The following is a 20,888-nucleotide window of genomic DNA, read 5'->3' as shown; positions in this document are numbered from 1 at the left end:
CACATTTCCTGTCCCTCGGAGATACTACAGTGCCTGAGGGGCAGGACATGGTTCAGCCACAGGAATCCAACCAGAGAGGGTGGATAGGTAGGGCATGGAGACATCCCCCATGCCCTGAGAAACAATTTAGTCCAAATCCTTTTTCAATAAATGCAGAAGCATTTCAACCCAAGCAATAGGTAAGAAAATGCTAAGAAACTGAAAATTAGCTTATTTTGCAGTAAGAGTACAGCATGCTAATAGCACAACCTACGATATTTTGTAGATCAATAAAATATTATGGCAATCAGAAAGGAAAACCAAAACTCTTTAGACCAGCTTTTACACTGTGCAGTATAAAGAGAGCACAAATATAATTGATAGGCCTGCTTGGGGACTATCAGTCAATTTACACAATTGGTCTAACACATTCCTAAACCCGAACTTAACACCAAAAGACTTGCTGAATCTTTATGAAGAGTAAGCACTTCAGCATAGCAATTAAATCAATTGACTCGAAAGAAAAAAAAGAACAGCCTAGACCGGTGTCTGAGCCTTCCTCCTCTGCTCTAAGCAGCTTGCTCATGAAAGATATTTCCCACAGGAATTAAGTTTTGTTGTGCTCTCAGCTTGATAGAGCTACCGCTACTCCTTGAAATACATGATTGATTCTTTACACGACTGTTAAGTGCTTTCACTTTCCTTGGACTGATGCCTGTGGGAGGAAGGGAGTATTTTGCTGCGGAGAGCTGATTGCCTGTTTGATTCTAGTGGCTTACAGACAATAGCACTGAGGATTCATCCGTTTCTCCTGTTCTTGGGAACCTGCAGAGGATTGCTTTTTTTTTTTTTGTTTTTTTTTGTAATTCACTTGCTTTATGTATTTCGGCTGGGGGCTCTGCAAATGGGCTTGTCTCCAGGCCACTGATGTGGCTACTGCTGAGACGCCAACACCTCCAAACCTGACCTCGTGCCTTGTGGTCAGAGCCCCCTCGCTCCTCCCACCCGCACCAGGGACAGGGACCCAGTGCGCTGGTGTGGGCTGTGGCTTCCTCCCTGCACCTATTGATTCTTCCTCCTGGCTGCTGATTTGCTTCCAAGGCTGTGGCTTTATGTGCTCAGGCTTTTGCGTTCAGCTTCTGCTGGGTTTCTAGCAGTTGGTCTGTTATCAGTCAGCTCCTGCAGTGATCCCACCAGATAGCCAGCACAGCACTGAAGCACATGGCAAAACAAAGTCCACCTTATCTTCAGTTAAGCCCACAGTTTTCTCTTTGTATCTCTGATCATAGCTGCCTGCACTGCTGCTTGGGATAAGTGTTTACAAAAACGTGCCAGCTGAATTGCGTGCTGTTCCTAGCATGCCTCTGTGACAGGGAAGGGAAAATCGTGGCAGCCAGCTTGGCTGACCTCCTGTCCAGCCCTCCCAGTCCAAGGGGCTGAAGTGCAGGGGGAGCTTAATCTGAGGTTTGCCAGTTTGAGATTTTTTTTGACTGGCACCAGAAGTGTTACTCCAGCGATGTGTGCACAGTGTACGTCTTCAGGTGTGTGCACACAGGCTGTTCCTCTCATGAAATGTCGAAGGATCTTGTGTGTGAGCTCTACATAAATCACATTATTCTGTGCAGCCATTCCTAATGCTCCCTCACAGGATCTGGATGTCAGACCTGTATGTGTGCATTTGTACTAGGAACCTGTCTTGTTCGTTGTTTATTTTCCCTAAATGTAGCAGTTATAAGAAGGTTAAGACCGGTTCCAGCCATGTGAGATAGTTTTATGATTAATGACCACCTGAAATTTTTAATTTATCTCCTATACAACCTTAAAATAAAAAATAATTGCTGAGCAGAGTAATTATTAGTTCTCACTGAGATCCTTAACTCATGCAATAAATTTTACGCCTTCTACCATCTTCTGTTCTAGGCACTAGCTGCTAAAGGAATTGATTCAATGTCACTTAGTTCATTGGAAATGTCACCCTTAGCATCCAAAAATGCCAAGGAAAGAAGAAATAAACGAAAGAAAAAGAAATCTTTGGGGGCAGAAGAGTATGGGGAAGACCAAAGAAATCCCAAGTGTGACTACGACGATGCTCAGAGGAGAATGGTAAGCCATGGTCTGAACCGTCACTTATTCCACACTGCACTTTGCTGGATAGGCCAGGCTCTGAATAGGCAATTAAAGATGAAACTTTCCGCTGTAAAGAATCAGATATTTAATATCATGACTGATCTGCAAACAGTCTGTGTTAGAACAGTGGAAGAAAACATTGCCACTTCACTTTCAAAATTAATTAAAAATGTCCATTAAACATTCTTACAAATCTATTTTATTTCATTTTTTTTGCTTTTCTTTTTCGCTTCAAGATTACCCACAGCCTGGTTTATTTTCTTACTTTAATTTCATTCATCTGATTATATCTATCCTATCCCTACTAGAGATAAAAAATTCTTAGAAGAAACCTGCAAAGCTTAAAAAGAAAAGAGAAGAGGAGAAAGGGAGGAAACTTGTCTTCAAGGGCTTTTTAAATGCTATAGAAAAACATTATTAACGTTTTTATATTCCTTTGCTAGTTGCCTTCAAGTCAAAACTTTGTGGCACTTGTTTCTGCTTTCTATTGCAGAAGTGAGACTGTTGTTAAATAGGGTTTTATGTAAATGTTACTGACATGCATGAATATGAATCTACACATGCTGTATGTATCAAATGATCATAAATAGCTTCAGATAATTTGTCTTTGCTTAACTGAGGGCAAAGTTTAAATCAGTTTATTTTGGTTTTTTGAATAGCCATGTAATGGGCTAAGTCTTTTCATATTTTGTTGTCAGTGAATTTAGGGATATTTGGCAGCCATATAAAACTCATAGAAAACATGTAAGTGATGTAAGTAAATGTGACGAATTAATGACTCCCCAGCTCACAAAATTTACACAGAGCTGGATTTCTGTGAATGACATGCATTTTTTAATCTAATTGTTTTTATTGTTGTCTCATTGGTCTAGTGGGTTGCATTACAAATTGCACCTTTCTTAAAGCTAGAATTGCTCTTTAACTTCATTCTGGATAGGTTTCGAGACACCATGTGCCAGAATGACTGTGGATTGAAGCTGTGCATTGCCAGTTTGTTTCTTAGATTAATATTTCTTGTTTTCACTTTTTGCCCCTGGATGTCATACGCATGAGAAACATGGGAGACACATTTCAAAGCTTATAGTAAATCTTCTCTGCAAGGCTGTGTCTGGCAAGGTTGGAGGGAGTAAGGCTGAGTCATCATTCAGATGCAATCTGAGCAGCTGGAAGCATGTTGCCATCAGAAATCAGTCTCAATGACTGTGTCATGGAAACCCAGGAATGGATTTTTGACCAGTTAAAATTTGGTAGCAATCCAAATGGGTTGGTTTTAGTCAGAAAGGGCCTGGGTTTTGTACTCTTCCTTGCACCAGTGTCACAAAATAGTATCATTAAGTAACTCAGTGTGAAATGAAATCAGGCTTCATTTGGTTTGTCTGTTTTGTGGATGCTGTGGAGATCTGACCTCTCTTCATATATACTTGGTTCATGGGAAAGTTCTGAAGAAGCTGAAAATTCTGTACAGGTCATAAAATCAAAAGTAAGTTCTGCCTAAATGCTCTTACTCCAATAATTTCCTCTTCAGATACAAGGGAAAGGGATAAACTTGAATTCCTTATGCATTTTCTGAACATCCTTTGTACTCTGCCAAGATTTAGGTGTGTTTAGTCCTTGGCTACATCTTGCTGATGCTCTGTCAGAGTTGCACTCTCACTAGCTGATGTCAGAGTGGGTCATCAAGGCTGATATTTGAGTGTGAGGGAGACTGCTGTATATTGAGGTTACCTACCACTTAAAGCAGCCATGTGCATTGGGATAATCATTTTACAAACTAATAAACCATATCCCTCTTCTTGCTCTTGTTTCTTTTTTTTTTCTTTATCACCTTCTTCCGTCGTATTCTGCTTCTTCTTCTTCCCTCTTCTTCTCATTTTCCCTGCAGTTCATTTTCTGCCCTCTTTCTTTATCTCTTCTTCTCCCACTACAACATTCCTTTCCTAGCTGTTATGAAGATGTGTGATAATGCGGTAAACTGGAGCTGGATCCCATTCCCTGCTCCTGTCTTCCACTCCTTGTTCTGCCTTCCCAGGTCCTTTGGCACTTTTCAGGTGGGGGGGAGTAGAAGCAAAGAAAATATCACGTTATGAGGTGAATGCCACCTTGACCCTTCCTATTTCAGTACATCTTTAACTGTCAAGTATTAGACAAATACCTAATGGCTAGGAATGCCTGTTCAACCTCTTAACTTTGCGAAGGTTGAATACGTGTAATTAAGTCTTTCTCTGAAGCACTTGATTTAAAATGGAACTTACTGCTCTCTCCAGACCTTCCTCGCTCCTGAAAACATGTTGCAAAATGTTGTTTCTCTTTCCCCTTTTTCCTTTCTGGGGGTTTCTAGAGTCTCCTTGGCATTAGTTATGGTCCCAGTGCAAACTTGGTGAAGCGCAGAACCAGCCACGGAAGCGTATTCAGTTTCCAACTCCGTGGCAGAGACACTGGCTCCGAAACAGATTTTGCCGATGATGAGATCAGCACTGCTGGGGAAAATGAAAGCCACCGGGGCTCTCTCTTAATTCCAAGATCTGGGAGGCGTCCAAGCGTGCAAAGTCAAGTGAGCCATAGTTCTCACCCTACTACTCCTAACTACACCCAGATGGGCAAAAGGAACAGCTCAGTGGATTGCAATGGTGTGGTTTCCCTGATAGGAGGAGGCACCGGGGCACTCAACCCAGACCCTACTTCTCCTGCAGGGTTACTGCTCCCCCCAGTTATTATGGAAAAACCTGGGACAGGCGACTTGGTGAGTACTCTATAACTTTTGTATGTGATTCAAGCTCTTGTTTCCTTCTAAATGTTGTTGGAGTTTGCTGTAGTTTATTTACGTGATATGCAGTCAACAGTGAGAAACCCAGACCCACCATCCTAGGCAGGGTGAGAAGACAACAGGCTAACTCATACAGCAACGTGTGTTTAGTGCCACGTAAGAGAGGTTCATGATTTCTGGTGAGACTCTTCCAAGCTGGCTGGAAGCAAATACCTAAATCCTGGGTTTGATATGAATTTTCTTTTCTTTCAGTGACATTTTTTAAGTTGGTTTCTTTTGACATTTGAATACTTGACATTGTCCGGTGGCTAGAAAACTGTGGTTTTAAAGTGTTTCAGTGTGAATCGTACTACCTTGAGACTGCGTTTTCTCCCACTGGTTACTATCTGTTTGCATCCAACGTCTGGTCTTCTGTATAGCTACTTGTGGAGGACTGTTCTTACAATCCCAAGGTGGTTCCCGAAAGGGTTTAGCATCCAGTTCAAATAACAGCCAGGAAAGATGAGCAAATGATCAACAGACTTCAAGCCTGTTGCAGATTGCTAGGATCTTTGTTGCAAAGCACCACAGCTGCAAAATATTTAACAAGACTGTAAATAAAACTATTAAGACTGATACCATTAGGACCCAAGCTTGGGTTTTCACTTGGAAAACCTTGAGATGGTGTTTTGGAAACAACTGGTACACAGGCAGGGCAATTTGGACAGGTTGCCAGTTTGATATGTTGAGAATTTATCTTTTTTAATGTGGATAATCTACATTGGAGCTCATCACTCTCAACAGTCTTTAAAGCAATGGAGATCTAGTCAGTACAATCAGCGTGGGCAGAATTTATTTCATCTTAGAGATTGAAAATTGGTTGGAATAATCTCTCTGCCTGAAAGTGCCTCTTTCTGTTCACTTAAACTGCAAGGGGAGCCCAAGGTCAATAACTGTGTATTTATCTGGAATACTGTGTTCAGTTTTGGTCCCCATAATACAAAAAGTGTGTGGACAGGCTGGAGAGGGTCCAGAGAAGGACCACAAAGATGATCAAGGGATTGGGAAGCCTGCCATATGAGGAAAAGCTGAGAGAACTGGGTTTGTTCAGCCTTGAGAATAGAAGGCTTAGGGGAGACCTTATCCTCCTATTCCAGTATTTAAAGGGTGGCTACAAAGCAGATGGAGGCTCCCTTTTTACAAGGAGTCACATGGAAAAGACAAGGGATAATGGCTACAGGTTACTCCTGGGGAGATTCAAATTGGACACAAGAGGAAAATTTTTCACACTGAAATCAATCAGCCACTGGAGTAATCTCCCCAAGGAAGTGGTGGATTCCCCAACATTGGACACTTTTAAGATTCAGCTGGACAGGGTGCTGGGCCATCTTGTCTAGACTGTGCTTTTGCCAAGAAAGGTGGGACAAGATGATCCCTGAGGTCCCTTGAACCTCGTATTCTATAATTGCACATCTTAAGTCAGGTGAGATGAATCCCACTCAGAGTAGCAAGGTGCCAAAAATGGGTTACAGTGTGGGGAAATAAATAAAAGTGATTCTAACATGTATTAGGCAAGGTATTTCCTGAAGAGAAAGGCAAGTGAGATGGATTCCAGCAGTGGTGTCTGATTATCAGTAAACTGAGAAGTAGTCTTTTTTCTTTAAAGCCAAGCAGTATCTTTCCCTTCAAGCTTTGGATTGAATTTTTTTCCCCACCTATCCAGGCATTCCCTGTAGTTCTGTAAATAGACTCTTACACTGTACATGAGAGGAGGAGCCATACTGCGTGTGGGAAGCTGGCTAGTGTGAGAATTATCTGTTTTGCTGACAGTTTTGAGGCTGTTGCTGCTTTTCAGATGTTCACACCTTTGTTCATTTAGGACTTTGGTACTCCCATTTTTACCCTCTGCAGACAAAGAAGACTAGTCCTGAGGGCAGTCTTCAGACAGCTGAGCAACAGAAACACTATTTGTAGATAGTAGAGTTTTATTGGACTTAGCTTGGTGCAAAAAAAAAGCTGTGCATTAAAGGAACTGTGGAAGAAAGTTTGAGCATCTGTATTAAAAAAAAAATAAATCTGAAGTAGAAAGGCCTCAGTAAATGAGCAGTGGATGTCCCCCTTTTCTCTGTAAGGAAAGCAGCTCTGCAGGCTGCTGAGGCTCTTCCAGCTGTCAGAAAAAGTTTAACAAAGCATGAGAGCACTCAACCTTTCACAGGAAATATTGGTATTTTACAGGATTGGGCCCTGAGGTGACAGGGAGGCTTTGAGTTCTGCCAGCATTTCTTTTCATTTGCCAGCTTCCTGCCTTTTGAAAAAATGAATGTTGAAAATTGAATGGCCCTGGTGGGTGAGCTCACTTGGCAGTTCCCTGGTCATCTAGGAAATAACACCCAGGCACTATAGTAACAGATTCAGTGATGCAATGTGAAGGATGTTGTGTCTTCTGCAAAACAGGTTTGGTATTTAACCTATCCAGAAAATGTGAGCTGGAGTTAAAAGCTAATTGGCAAGAAGCCCATTGCTGTACAGATGTATTCACTACAGGAGCCATAAGTGCTGGGCACAAACATGCAGCCTCAGCTGAGGAGCGCAGGCAGGAGGAAATACCAAATCCAACATCTCAATATGGTCAGAGATAAATCAACATGCTTATGGGCTTCATGTTTCATTATTTTTGCCTTTCTTGTTAAAATTTGAAGTTGAGTTTGTTCTTTGTTAGCAGCTCTGGCTTCATTTTGTAGTCTTTTTATACGTTTGTGGGAGGCAAAAGAAAGATGTTGCAGGGTGAAGTTAAAGTTGCCTCAATAACCCCACTGACCCTGCCACTGTTATTTATTTTGTACTAGTGTAAACCCATGGTGAAAAAGGACTTGTGCTATCTGTTGTATCTTTCCTGAACAAGAAACAAGGACCCATCCATGAAAAGACATCAATATAATATGTATTAAGCCCTGACTTGCAAATTCCTGAGGTGTAAGTGTGGTTTCACTCATATAAATGCAACGTCTGAGTTGATGGAGCTGGCAAAACACATTTTACAGCATTAGGTTTTGAAGACGCATTTGTTTAGGTCCCTCTGTGATGCTCAGTAGTATCAGATGAGTGTAACATGTCTGATTGCTACTGAGAGGGGAGACCACTGAATTCTAGTTTGGGGAAAGCTTGGAAGAGCACTTCTGATTTAAAGGGCAAAGTAAACATCAAACAAGATCTAATCATCTCTGGTTTTGAGTTTCCAAACTGCAGCCCTTAAGCAGAACATAGTTTCAGCAGATCATTCCAAACTGGGCCCTCCTAAGGTTTCTCAGGGAAAGCACAAAAAGTCACTAGTCACTTTTGAGAGTTTTAGCCTAATCAGTTTTAAAAACATTCAGCCTGAAAATTTTACCCCAGGCAAAGTAGTTGGGAACACAATGAACATCTTTCATGCCTTTGTGTCATTGCAACTGCTACCCCCTGTCCCAGCCAAGGGCCATTTGCCCACAGGAATGGCTGTGGGTGACAGCTGAGGTGACATGAAGGCATCTGTGCAGTTTATGCCCTCTCCCATAAGAGAGGTGACTGCAGCAAATTATCCCACTATTCAGGCTGATGACTCAGATGAGTGGTCTCCTGAAACTTGGCTGCAGAAAAGCATGTAAGCTAAAAAAGCCAGTTTCAAATGATCTTCAGATGGCCCTGACTGCTTGGCACAGATGAATGTGAGTATGCTTCCATGAGAAACCAAGTGTGTTTGCACTTTCCATCTCCTCACCCTAGTCCCTAAATACAGCTAGTGAAACAGGAGAGATTTCAAATAATCTCAATGGATGGTGTTTAAGCCCATCAGTCTTGTCAGCTGGGGTAGTCTGACTGTCAGCAGGCTTGCTGGTCCTGGATGGCATGGTCCATACAGAATGGCATCCATCCATGAAGTCTTCTGCATCAAAGTGTTCCTGCCAATTCACCAGGGGCTTCAGTACACAGCCTGAGCAAGAGGAGGGACATCCTATCCTCTGCAAGGAACCCGTGCGTCTCTGCACACTTTGTTACACCCATTGATATTCCCATGCCACATAAGAGCATCTGCAAGGAGTGATGGCAGCGTTGTTGGGGAGCTGCCCTTGGCAGCACAGAGGGTTTCACTCTAGCAGTGTTCGAGCTAGAAAGCCCGCTGAGGTCATATGAAGAGCGAAGTAGTGCAATATGAAAGTAAGATCTTCAAATGCCCTCCACAAAGGTGGCTCTGGGTCAGGCTGTCTTCACCTGGATGTGAAGAGCGACAGGCGTTCAAGTCCAAGGGGTGCAGGGAGCTTGTCCCAAGAAACCCATGGTAAGTCCTAGTCGCTCTTGGAAATCTCTGGTGTATTCTGCAGAGGACTGAATCAGGGCTGATCCTGTTCTTCTACCAGCTTTCTTCAAGTGGTGAAGCTGGTAACTGTGCTTAAGTCCTAATTTTTTTTGGCTTATCTGAGACTGAGAGGTTTGAAAAATGATACACTTTTATGCCTCTGCTGATTGCTGGGCTGGGAGTTTGGGCTTTCGCCTTTTTTAGAGAAAGTCTATATATTACATAAGTAACTTCATGGCACACTACAGCTTAAAGTTTCTGTGAATTCCTGTAGTATTTATTTGTAGCTTTGTATTGCTCTGTTGTGTCTTGGTGTTTCTTAGCTAAGAGGTTAGAATAACATCTGCCTTCACAAGGTATTGATCTGTTTGAACAGAATTGGATTAAGTTAATGAGCTGTTATCTGAAGCTCAATTTATCCATGGGATCTGATGAGGATGAGTAAGATGTTGCCTGTGGTTGTCAAGAATTTTTGAGGGTTAAGAAATATACGACAGTATCCCCTCTTGCCTCCTAACACCAGCTGGAGCTCTTTCTGTAATTCTGCAGAGAAATAGCAAGGTTTTTAGTTTAGCCTGACTTTCCAATTATTTTGGAGATTAAAGGTGGCAGAGAAATGGATGCAGGCCAAGGAGGTGGTTGTTTTCAAGTGGGCAGCTGGCTGTTAGCTGGTGTTCCCCACTGCTTTGCTCTCCCTGGGGCACCTGCTCACCAGAGCTTCCCATCAGCCCAGGACCAGAATGGGGCCACCCGTGATGTGGCTTTGAGATGGGCAATGGGGCCAAGGTTGGAGCTACCCAAAGTGTCCCTCTTGCACATACCACCTTTCCTGAATTTTCTACTGGTCACATATACGTTTTTTCTTTTAGGAAACTAGAAATGACAAGTACTGCTAGCTTGACAGCAGTGAAAACTAGTGGGGAGCGAGCCCTTAAGAAAGGCCACGCTGCTTATCAAGGTGCCATACTAAGGATTTAGAAGCTTATCTTTAGATAAACTTTTTTTTTATTTTTTAAAAATAATAATAAAATAAAAAATACCTTGGCTTTTGTTGCCACTAAGCATAAAACTGTTTTGCTGACCACATTGGTTTGAGATTTTCTTGTTCACCCTAAAACTGCCCCAAGGTAAGTTTGTCCCTTCTTGCTTTGCCACAGGACTGGTGAAAAGGGAGTGTTAGCACTTTCCATGTTCAGAAAAAAGTCAACAAAATAAGTCATCCAAAAATCACTGCCAATAATTTATATGGACAAAACCTAGCTAAACTTCTGCCACTGTCACACAGAGTTGTCACCGCGGCTTTAGTTTCTGCTCATTGCAAATTTTACTTTAGCACATCTTAAGCATAAATCATTCAGATTTGACACAAATATTGCAAGGTGCTCCAGTTTACAGTACGTCTCTTTAAATAATCAAGCATCCACAAAATTAAATGGCTTCTTTTTAATGCTGTGCACTATTATGGTCACCTTCAATCTCATTATATGTTTGTGCTAGTGCCTTACTGGGTCCATTGTTCATCATGTGGCCTGGCCACCTCTTTTTATGCTTGAAAAGATTTTTACTGTAGAGGGAAAATTAAACCTGTCCCAGTTCCCAAATGTGGTCTTTAAAATGCTGCCATGTATAAGCTCATCTTCACGTAACAGTCTTGACATAGCTCAGAACTGTAGGCACTCAGAAGAAAATAATTCTGCAATGTTATGCATACTCATTTACATATAAATTACTGAATAGTATATTTGTCCCTACAGAATTTAGGTAATCCAAAGGAGAAACATTTTCAGTCAATCAGGGAACAACACAAATAATCTCATCCTGCTGGAGGTGCCTGTATTTAACTCCATTGTGATTTCTCATCTGGATCCTAAGGAGACTCTTTGCATAACTGTAGGGACTGTTGTTATTTTTGCTTAATTTCTATAGAAATATAGGTATGATGAACAACTGTGCCTGTGTATATTCTCTCTGTAATAATAACCTTTATGCTGCCTTGTTTGTCCAGTTACGGGAAATGCTTTCTATCTCAAAGTGTGAAAATTGACAATTCCTTGCATGACTATTGGCTATCTCCGTTCCAAAGTAAATAATAATAATAAAAAACCCCTCATGTATCTATTCTTTACAATAATTTTAATCAATTCACCTTGGTGGAGACTTTCTTTCCCAGAAAAATACTTTATAGTAAATGGCAAGCTGACTGTGATAGATTTACTGCTCTATTGGGAAAGAGACCATGTCCTCCTGCAAGAGCACAAGAGTGTTCCTTACACCCTGCATTGCCTGCCAGACACTATGTCCTGGTTCTGGGGACAAATCTCTGCTGTGTGGCCTCTGCCGAGCGGCTGTCAGGGAGCCACGGGCTCTAGGCTCTGCCCTCCGGCAGGGGCACATGTAACTGGGCATGTGGGCAGCTATCACGCATAGTGGCATTTGCTCTGAACATGGGCCACCAGCAAATTGCGCCACCTCGCCTCTCCAGAGATGAAGGAAGGAAGGAGCCATGCACATTTCTTCTTCAGAAATACCCCTTTGCATGCAGAGGATGGCACACAGCAAACAGTCCCCTTGACTCCAGCAGGACTCCTGAAGTCCTGGGGACTGCTTCTCATGACACAGGTGGCAGGATTGAGGATGCTGGGCTGGAAAGAAAAATAGAGTGACTTTAAAAACTTGTTGGGTTGGGAATATCACATCAAACCTAAGGAAAAAGTCAGTTCCCTGCTATTTTTTTTATGAAGGATATGCCAAACCTGTTTCATTTGGACTTTTCATTTACCCTGGTTTAGCTGAATCAAAAAATAGGAAGAATGAATCTCTGAATGTTTTTCCTTCAACTTTTTACCTCTGCAGTGAATTCTCTTTGCACCTGTGAGTAAGATGTGGCTTTCAGATAAAGGCCACCAACCCACAACGTCTGCAAAAGCACTTCTGCATGCATAAATAGGAATATAGTATCTTTCCTGACAGTCAGAAAAGTGGTACTTCTGGAGATGAGGTTGTCTAACAACATGCTACTGCTACGTCCTAAGCTTTGGGTCAGATGGGATGGCAAGATGGTACAGTTTAAAGAGTTAGATTATCCAGAGGAATTTGAAATTTGAGGTTTTTCTTATGGTTCATTCTACAGACAGAGGGAATTGGAAGAGTTAGGGGTTTATTTGGCTTTTTTTTTCCTTTTTCTTTGCTTTTACTTTTTTAGTTTATTCTACTTAGAAATTTGTCTCCCTCATGTATTTTATCTCCTTGTCTAGTTATTTCTTTTCAGTACCATGTATTTGTTGTGTACTTCAAACTGGTGCAAATGATTATGCAATTTTGTAGATGCTTTCATTAATAAAACATTCGTTGTTTCTTTGTTTTTTATTGGATGTTTTTGAAGTGAAGGGAATCAAGCAAACTAATGCATCTGAAATACCGTTCCTGGTTTCCCCAGCTCCTAAGCCAAGGATAGAGTGTTTTCTTGTTATGTTGTGCACAAGTAGGAGTCTCTGAATAGGTTCTGATTACACCTCTCTTTTTGAGATGACTGCGTCAGTAGCTCAATGGACAATGAGCTAATTGTTTTAACAAAAAAGAACATTTTAGAAAAAAAAATTGAATTTTGAATCATTACTGATTTCCTTGCTTAACTAATGTTTTAAGTGCTTGCTTTAAAAGTCCTTACTCTTCTCTGGTCCTGCAGTGATCGGTATTTTTAACTGCAGTACTTTGAAGTGACCTGGGACCAGTATCCTGGCTATTATTTTCTGTGTTAACCACGGGCCAAGCGGCTTTGTCCTTTGTGACCATCTGACATGGGGATGTCCTCTGCCCTGAAGAGGTCACACTCCAGAAAGACAGCTCGTAGTGCTTCAGCACTTTTTTCCTGCTGTTTTCACAGAATTGCCTGTCTTGATGAGCAGTTTTGGTAGAGAAATGGCAAAGAGGAGGCATCCCGAGTCCGTCTTGGTGGATGTCCCACACCCAGATGGCAGAGCTATGGAGCTGCTGCCCATGGCACATCTTGGTTGGTATCCTGGGCACTGGTCAGGGTGGTTAGGGACATTTTGGACCCAAGTGATGAGAAGATCCAGAAGACTGAATCTGGTTCCTGTACCTCATTTAACTATGGAGAAACAAAAGTAGCTAGTCTGACATCTGTATAAACCAGGGATTATCATCTTCGTAGGGATTCCTTCTCCTTTCATATTTCTTTGGACTATATTGCAAGAGCCATCAGGACACATCTATCTACAGTGCATCTCTCTTGCTTACATAATATCTCAGACCTTACAGCCCATATGTTCAGAGGAGCAGGACAGAGGCTGTTAAAACATTTATTTTGGGAGACTGAGTTCTCAACCAGGAGGTCTGCGACAGAGAATGATGTTGAAGCGGGCTTTCCCAGATCCTTACACCTCAGCCACCACCTTTCCTTCTACCTGTGGGAGAGCTAGAGGAGTAAAGCAATCAGGATTTTTCTCTGTATGAAGTGAGGGATCTTAATAATAAAAATCTTTACATCTTGCTTCTGTGAGCTGACAATATAGAGTATTTAATACAGTGTTTGTCTGCAGCTATCCAAGCCTTCAAAAAGCATAAAACTAATTTAAAATAAAACACTGAATAAAGACAGTTTGGGAGTTCTCTTTTTCTGGTATTTTATTTCTTTTGGATTTTTTTTTAAGCTTTTCCTTGAGAAAATATGAGAATGAGAGAGTTTAGGTTATTTTTTATTTTTCCTGAGAAGAAAGAAGCTGAGATTCTCCCCTAATTATGGAGCTTCAGAATCCATGACACCAAAGATCACCAGAATGACAATATGTTCCCGAGATTTGGCAGTATTTCAGAACAAGGAAAAACATGTGTTGAGGAGTCAGTTTGCTTGGTATGATATCGGAGGCCTGTAATGGAGCTGTTACCCACGCCCCTTTTCCTCTTCTGGCAGTATAATTAAACAGTTAACACATTTCAGAAATAATGGAATAATTAATGTAATTAAGCAGGGCTTCTTTCACAAGCAAAGAGCATAGTAAAGCAGCACTGCTGTTTCTGCAGCATCAGAAGCATCCCTTTATTTTCACCTGCATCTTTCACCTATTTACATGAATATATAGAGCAAGGCAAAGTTTCCAAAATTGCTCAAAGTGCCATTTTCAAAAGCAGTACCCCATCAGCATGTGTCTAATTAGGAAATCAGTGAGCTTTGGACTTTTCAGATGGGAAAAACAGTGGTTAGGCAATTTTCAAAATACTACCCCGTATCTGCCTTGTTTTTATTCTGCTGATCCAATGTGTTCATTTAAACAGACCTCTCCCTCAGATGAGGCAAGCAAGAAGCAGCTTTTAATGCCCCACCGCCCATCGGTGGACCACTCGGACGAACCCTTGCAGAGGCAGAGGGCAGTGAGCGCTGTCAGCATCATCACCAGTGCCCTGGAAGGTAAGATACATCTTTAGTTCCCTGTCTCAAAGTTGATTGTCAGGAACAAAGTGACACAAAAGACCCTATTAAACTCTTGTTGTTTTGCAAGAAGGCGTTATAGATAGTATAACCCCTACAACAGAGACAATGTCGTAACAGAAGACAATATAATCACTATCTTACCCATGGACTTTTAAAAATCCTGACAAAATGCTGGCCATATAATCAAAATTGGATCTGGTAATATTTTGTGCCCCTGTGGCATTTGATTTATGCAGGACTAACCAAGATGCAGGGTAGTGGAGCACCAGACAATTTGGGTGACTGTACATACGTTTATATCTCATCTCTCTGGAGCTGATGCAAAGCGTGGCATGTGCAGTCACCAGCTATGTGCAGACCTTTCAAGTTGTGGGGAAGGAAAGTCTCCTCCTTGCAGAGCAGCTAGTGGGACACAACAGTTTGGTGGGTGTTTGAATCCCACTGTAAAATTTAAGGATGGTCAAAGGACTCAACTGTCCATGCAAATATTTCTCAGTAATATTTTCCATTGCTTATTAGGCTTCTCATTAGGTACAGGAGGATTTCCCTTCCCTGTCTTTCCATACACAGGAACTTTGCATTTCCTTTTCACAAATTTATTGATAACAAGACAGCAACTCGTCGCAAGACATCACATTTCTAGGCTCTTCACATGCAGCATGAAACAGCTTCTTACAGTTCTTCATGTCCCCTACATTATAAATTGAGACAAGACAGGAGATAGCAACTAAGAGTGTAGAAAAATGTCTGTCAAGAATGCAGTGTAAGGCAAGAGAAATTTTGGATTCTCCTAGAGCCTTATTCTCTATGTTACTGATGAATAGGAAGGCAAGGCAAGACAGAGGGACTTATCTGGGAGCTGCCTTACAAGAAAGAGACTGGACCTAGCTCTTTGGAGACAGCCCAGCATGGCACCACAAAGCCCTTCTTCTTCCTTAGCTTTTTACCATCCCCTGTGGTTATATTCAGCAGTATTGTGGCCAGAATAGATATATGTGTTAAATAAATAAAGAGTTGTATTCTTAATAAGTAAATAACCACTTCAATATATTCCAGTGTTTAGTGTAGTCTACAAAGTTTTTATTTGTTTTCTGTTGGGTTTTTAGCAATTAGCTTTGTGATTGATTTGCTTCTTTGTAATGTGTTAAGAATGCCTAAAAGTCCTGAGCTGGACTTCTTATTTGTTTAATGGTACTTTCTATTACTTTTTAGCACAGAAATAGAGACCATCAAGTCTAGGGTAACTCAGAGGACGTACATTTTTAGCTTCATATAGAAGAAAACTGTTTCAATCCTTAGCAAAGGTTTCCTAACTCCCAGACTTTGATTAGTCATTGAAATTGAATACTTGTTAACAGCAAGAAGAATATCAAATCAGAATAAAATGTATCACAGGCTTAAACTATAATAATAGCTGTATGATTTGTGCCAAACTGTCTGAAACAGCCAGACCAGAAATCCCTTCCCCTTTAGTTACCTGTCTTCTGCTCTCGGCTCTTGGGTAGTCATCATCTGCCTGTTTTTCCCAGACATTGCAAAGCCTTGCAGACAAGGAAGGATCTAGGTTTTTTTCATTTAAAAATAAGAGGAAAAATACCTCCAACACAAACTTAGTGTTTTTCTGACCATTTTTTTAAAAACAATATAAAGTAGCAGGAAAAAAAAGCACTAGAGTCTAATTTTACTTTTCCTTTTGCAGATATTTTTCAAAAACTATTACATCTGTTGTGATTTCCAAAGATCACCTATGGTGGGAAAGGATGTAGTTTCTTGGTTGAATTAAACTGTTTTAATGCCACATGACTGCCTAAAGAAGACAGTCACATCTTCCTCCTTCCCTTGCTGTGTTCCTGCAGTTTGATTTGACTGTTCAAACAATTGGTTTTCAGCTGGATCAACTAGCAGAACCAGCTCACTCAGAAGGTTCAGGAGCACAAAAGTTGGCAAAAGGACAGAGAAATAACATGTGGGTGAGGCTGAGAGGGATAAAACTATTCCTTTTAGCAGCAACCTGGACTTGAAGGGGTTAGTGTGGAGCCTTAGAGAAAAAAGTCACTCATGTGATGCATGAAGGTCCTCAAATTAATAATAGTGGAATAAGCAGGGTTGGTTAGAAGTCGTTATGAGGAGAATGGATATAGACAGATGTGTTCTGGAATTGTCCAGAAAATTAGGTCCTTTAGGAAGTGACTGCACTAAACTCTTCATTATTTTCAGAGGTGGGTTTCCAAAAAAAAATGCAAAATTAGGATTTTGTATTGAAATTGTTTAGGGTATGGATGGTTCTCACATCACTTTAGGCACTTACCTATAAGCCCTCTGTTTGGAGGCTGAAAAGATATAGTTATTTCTTGAGAGGAATTTGGTTTCCTAGAGATCTCGGAGCAGTGTAAGATGTTTGTGCAAAACCTGTGCATGAAGGACATCATCTCATATTTTGAAAACTTGCTAGAAGACACCTAATACCTCAGTTCTGTTGCCCAGTGAAGAAAAAAGCACAGAGAATGCATATTGACTTGAGAGAGGAGGCTGTTTATAAACTGACTGAAATAACAGCCTTGGCTGAAGTTTTCCTATTATCAGTGCAGGTTCTAATTATAAAGACTAAAACCGTTTTACAACATTCCATGCCCATAAAGGAATCAGAAAAGGAAAGCATTAAGCAAATCCGCTAATCATTATCATTCAGCCATTAACTGTCTTTTTGTCTTTTCTTGTTCACCCTTTAATGCAAATTATACTTATGAAGCTATTTCAATTCTTCTGTGCTCAAATAAAATGAACATATAAAAGTTGTATTTTAGGTAATATTTTAAAAGCACCTTTAAAAAGCACACTGGAGTGTTAGTAGCATTTTCAAACTGACTTATGCACTGCCCTGATTTTGTATGTGGGCTTTTCAGAAGAAATCAGACTCTTAATGCCTTTTTGAATAGCACATCAAGAACAGAAACCCTCTTGATAACCAGTGATAGTCTGGCTCTCAAGTACTTAAATCAGCTCTAAATATTCGATTTAAGCTCTTTCATCTCTTAACCGTTTTAAAAGGTATTACTTAATATACTTCTAAAATGAAACCTTGGAATGAAAAAAAAGTCAATCTAAGTTAAATGAAGATAGTGTATTGTTATCCATTTGAGCTTACCAAATGGAAAACAAAGTAAAAATCTGAGCCTATATATAACACTGGAGTTTACATATTTAGTGTGATTCTCCCTTTTTGCTTGTGACACTTTTAAAAGGTTATTACTTTCAGAATAGGTCACTGTCTGCTAAGTGCAGGTCAACTGGCAAAAAACCTACAATGTGTAATTTGTCAGCCTGTTAGGACAGAAATATTTTTATCTTAAAAAAAGTTTGGGGTAATTCAGGGGCCTTCCTCTATGTTATGATTCATTTTAAGTGTTCTCTTGTCATATAACTCAGTGTGAATTGACTGTAACTTTATTGCTTGTGACTTAGAGCTTGAGGAATCACACCAGAAATGTCCTCCCTGCTGGAACCACTTTGCTGTTAAATTTCTCATTTGGGATTGCTGCCCGCTTTGGCTTTTAATCAAGAAATTTGTCAAGTTTGTGGTAATGGATCCATTTACTGACCTCACCATCACCCTTTGCATTGTGCTGAACACGCTCTTCATGGCCTTGGAGCATTATAAGATGACGAAGGAATTTGACCACATGCTTTACATAGGCAATTTGGTAAGTGAATGCAAACCTAAGTGCTACCTGAGGAGTGTATTTCCTGCTTTTTAAAGTTTTGGTTGCAGCTTAGGAAGACCCCATTTTGGTATGCTGTCAGCATCACTTTGCCTATGACATCTCAAGCAAATCCACAGTCACCTCTTTCTGGGAGTGAAGAGAAATGAATGAAGGACAAGGATCTATTTTTATTAAAGTAACTTATTCTAATGTTATTAGTAACCATTAAAGCCATGTTTCTGGGCTATTCCTGATAGGTATCTAGTTTGTATGTGTTTAAGAAAACAAGATAAGAGAAAGGTTAATGAAGTTTATTTGGGATTTCTGGTAAAGCAATGATAAAGCAGCAGTTCTTGGTGACTAATAGTGACTTTTAAGCTAAAAAAAAAACCTACAGAAAAAAGCAAGGCAAGATCTTGGAGGGAAATAGAGTGATGTTTGATCATAGGTAGATATGTATGTGGGAAAGCATCTATGGTACATTTTGTGTATGTCCCTGTATGTGCTGCTGTGCCTCCCTGCCTTGTCCAGCAGCATGTGCTGGGTCCCATGCAAAGCCCAGGGCAGAGGGGACATGGAGCAAAGCATGGCTGATGCTTCGAGAGGAAACTCTTAACGTGCAAGCTGAAGCAGCCAAGGGTAGAGCTGCAAAGTAAGCAGAGACCACACCTCTCCAAGGAAAAGCAGAGTGACAGATCTACAGCCAAGCTGCAGGGATGGCAGAAAAGCCTTTCCAGAGGCAATGCAGTACAATTTGTTAACCCAGGGGGCCACTAAAATTCTGCAGTTACTACAAAATGGAAGCTTTTTCTTTAATTGTCTTTCTCTGAGTTCATGTTTAAAAGTTACTGTGTTTTACTGCTTTAAAACCTAATGTTTAAAATCCTTTTAATGTTAGAAGAGTCTGTATTGGAAAAGGCACAGGCCATCTAGTTACGGCATGGTAGAATTGCCCCTAAAAGCTAGTGGTAGAAGCAGAGATATACTATAGGGCCATAAGTAAGTATGGAGTAAACTGGAACATGGATGTTGCTAAGTTTGCAGTTGAGAAGCTTGCAGTGGAGATGAAAAAAGCACTTTATTTCTATAAAAATTAAGGCTGCAGTATCTCAGAGTGGGATTCACCTTGCCTATCCTTAGGTATTTACAGCGTAGGAGTCTGTCTGAGCCAGTTGCCTTTGTCTCCCTTTAAAGTCAATGGAGAATAATGGACAATTTTAAGGCACAATTAATGTGAAGTTTTAAAGACATTTGCTTTTGGATAAGGTGAACTATGTCCTGGAGGCCAGTGACTGTAGTGACCATCGACTATAATGGGAGCATGCAGAGTCACTACAGATGTGATGTCTGCCTCTAGTGAGAAGCATCCTACGCTGGCAGATTTAAGTGGGTAGAGCGATAATCAGACGTTTTGTATCAGTCCTAGCATATGTAGTACATCATGTATGAATTTTTTTCTTTAGCCTGGTCCTTGTTATTCTTAGCTCTGGGCCTCCTTGGGCAGGTTGATGTTCTCCTAGGCTGTGGGACAAGTCTCCAGCTTTTCAGCTGCTGTCTTTTGGCAAATCTCCCTCTGTTGTTGTGCTAAGCAAAAATCTGTTTGGGTCTCTCTTGATTCAAACCCATGCTCTTGCCCTCTGTGGAAAACAGTAGATAAGGGTAGCTTGGAAAGTCATCTCACAGGATTCCATCCAGCTCCACTTTGCAGCCAGCCTTCCTTGTTGTTGCTCAATAATTTCTGGCCTTCTAACTTCTAAGATGACTTAAAGAGACTCCTTCTGACCCAGAATCCATGAGAACAGGTGGCAATGCTGCTATTTCCCCCTCTGGCACTTGGGATAGTAAATGTGTCTGCTCCTTGCTCTGCTTTTGGCAGATCAGCTTTTCCCTTTGCAGACCACAGGCAGTGAAACTTTAGCCCCTGACATCCCTCCTGCCAGCAGAACTCCTGCAGACCTGCCAGGGATGAGCGGGGCTGTGCCGGTTGCCAGCAAGGAAACAGAGACAATGAGCAGAGGGAGGAATTGCAAAGCAAATTTTGCAAAATTTTGAAAAAAAATTATCTCACTGTGAGTTTCTCAACACTGCCTAGAGCTATTTCTCCTTTTTGTGCTAAAGTGTAAAATAAACAAAGCAGCCTGGTAATATTTTTTGTAGCAGGTGGATGGCACAGGGGTCCCCTCCCCTGAGATCCCAAGATGGGTCCATGAGAGACTAGACTGTCCCAACTCTCCCTCACCTGCTTTACTAAACCCCTGCATAACTGGACTGATTGCAATTAGAGCAGGCCAGAGGAAGGTAATTACATTTTGTGGAGGATTTTGCAAAGTCATTTGTAAAGAAAATTGGCAATTTTTACAATTCCCTATGAAAAGGGAGTCCCAGCTCCAGGGCAGGCTGCCAGGTGACTGCATCCCCTAAGCCACAGACTGCCAGACCCCTCCTCTGCCCCCACTGTCATCTCCCCATTGCACCTAATCCTGTTTGAGTGATTATACTAGCATTAAATGGGAGGAAATATTAAAAAGGGCAGACCTTTGGCATTTTTTCCTCAAAATA

At 41.1% G+C, this 20,888-nt stretch overlaps 1 protein-coding gene across 4 annotated transcripts in view; it reads left to right on the top strand.

The window, feature by feature from the left end:
* Window positions 1-20,888, top strand: part of LOC141943660 (sodium channel protein type 5 subunit alpha-like) — a 223,804-nt gene that overhangs the window by 99,153 nt on the left and 103,763 nt on the right. For all 4 annotated transcript variants that reach the window (XM_074869336.1, XM_074869320.1, XM_074869328.1 and 1 more), the window contains exons 11-13: window positions 1,900-2,082; window positions 14,472-14,604; window positions 18,091-18,329. In XM_074869336.1, coding sequence (XP_074725437.1) covers window positions 1,900-2,082; window positions 14,472-14,604; window positions 18,091-18,329 — 555 coding nt within the window. The remainder of the gene's footprint in view (window positions 1-1,899; window positions 2,083-14,471; window positions 14,605-18,090; window positions 18,330-20,888) is intronic.

This window comes from Strix uralensis, chromosome 1 (genome assembly GCF_047716275.1).
Source record: "Strix uralensis isolate ZFMK-TIS-50842 chromosome 1, bStrUra1, whole genome shotgun sequence".
Lineage (NCBI taxonomy): Eukaryota > Metazoa > Chordata > Aves > Strigiformes > Strigidae > Strix > Strix uralensis.
Note: the sequence above shows the minus strand (reverse complement) of the source record. Positions and strands in the feature narration are given on the sequence as shown.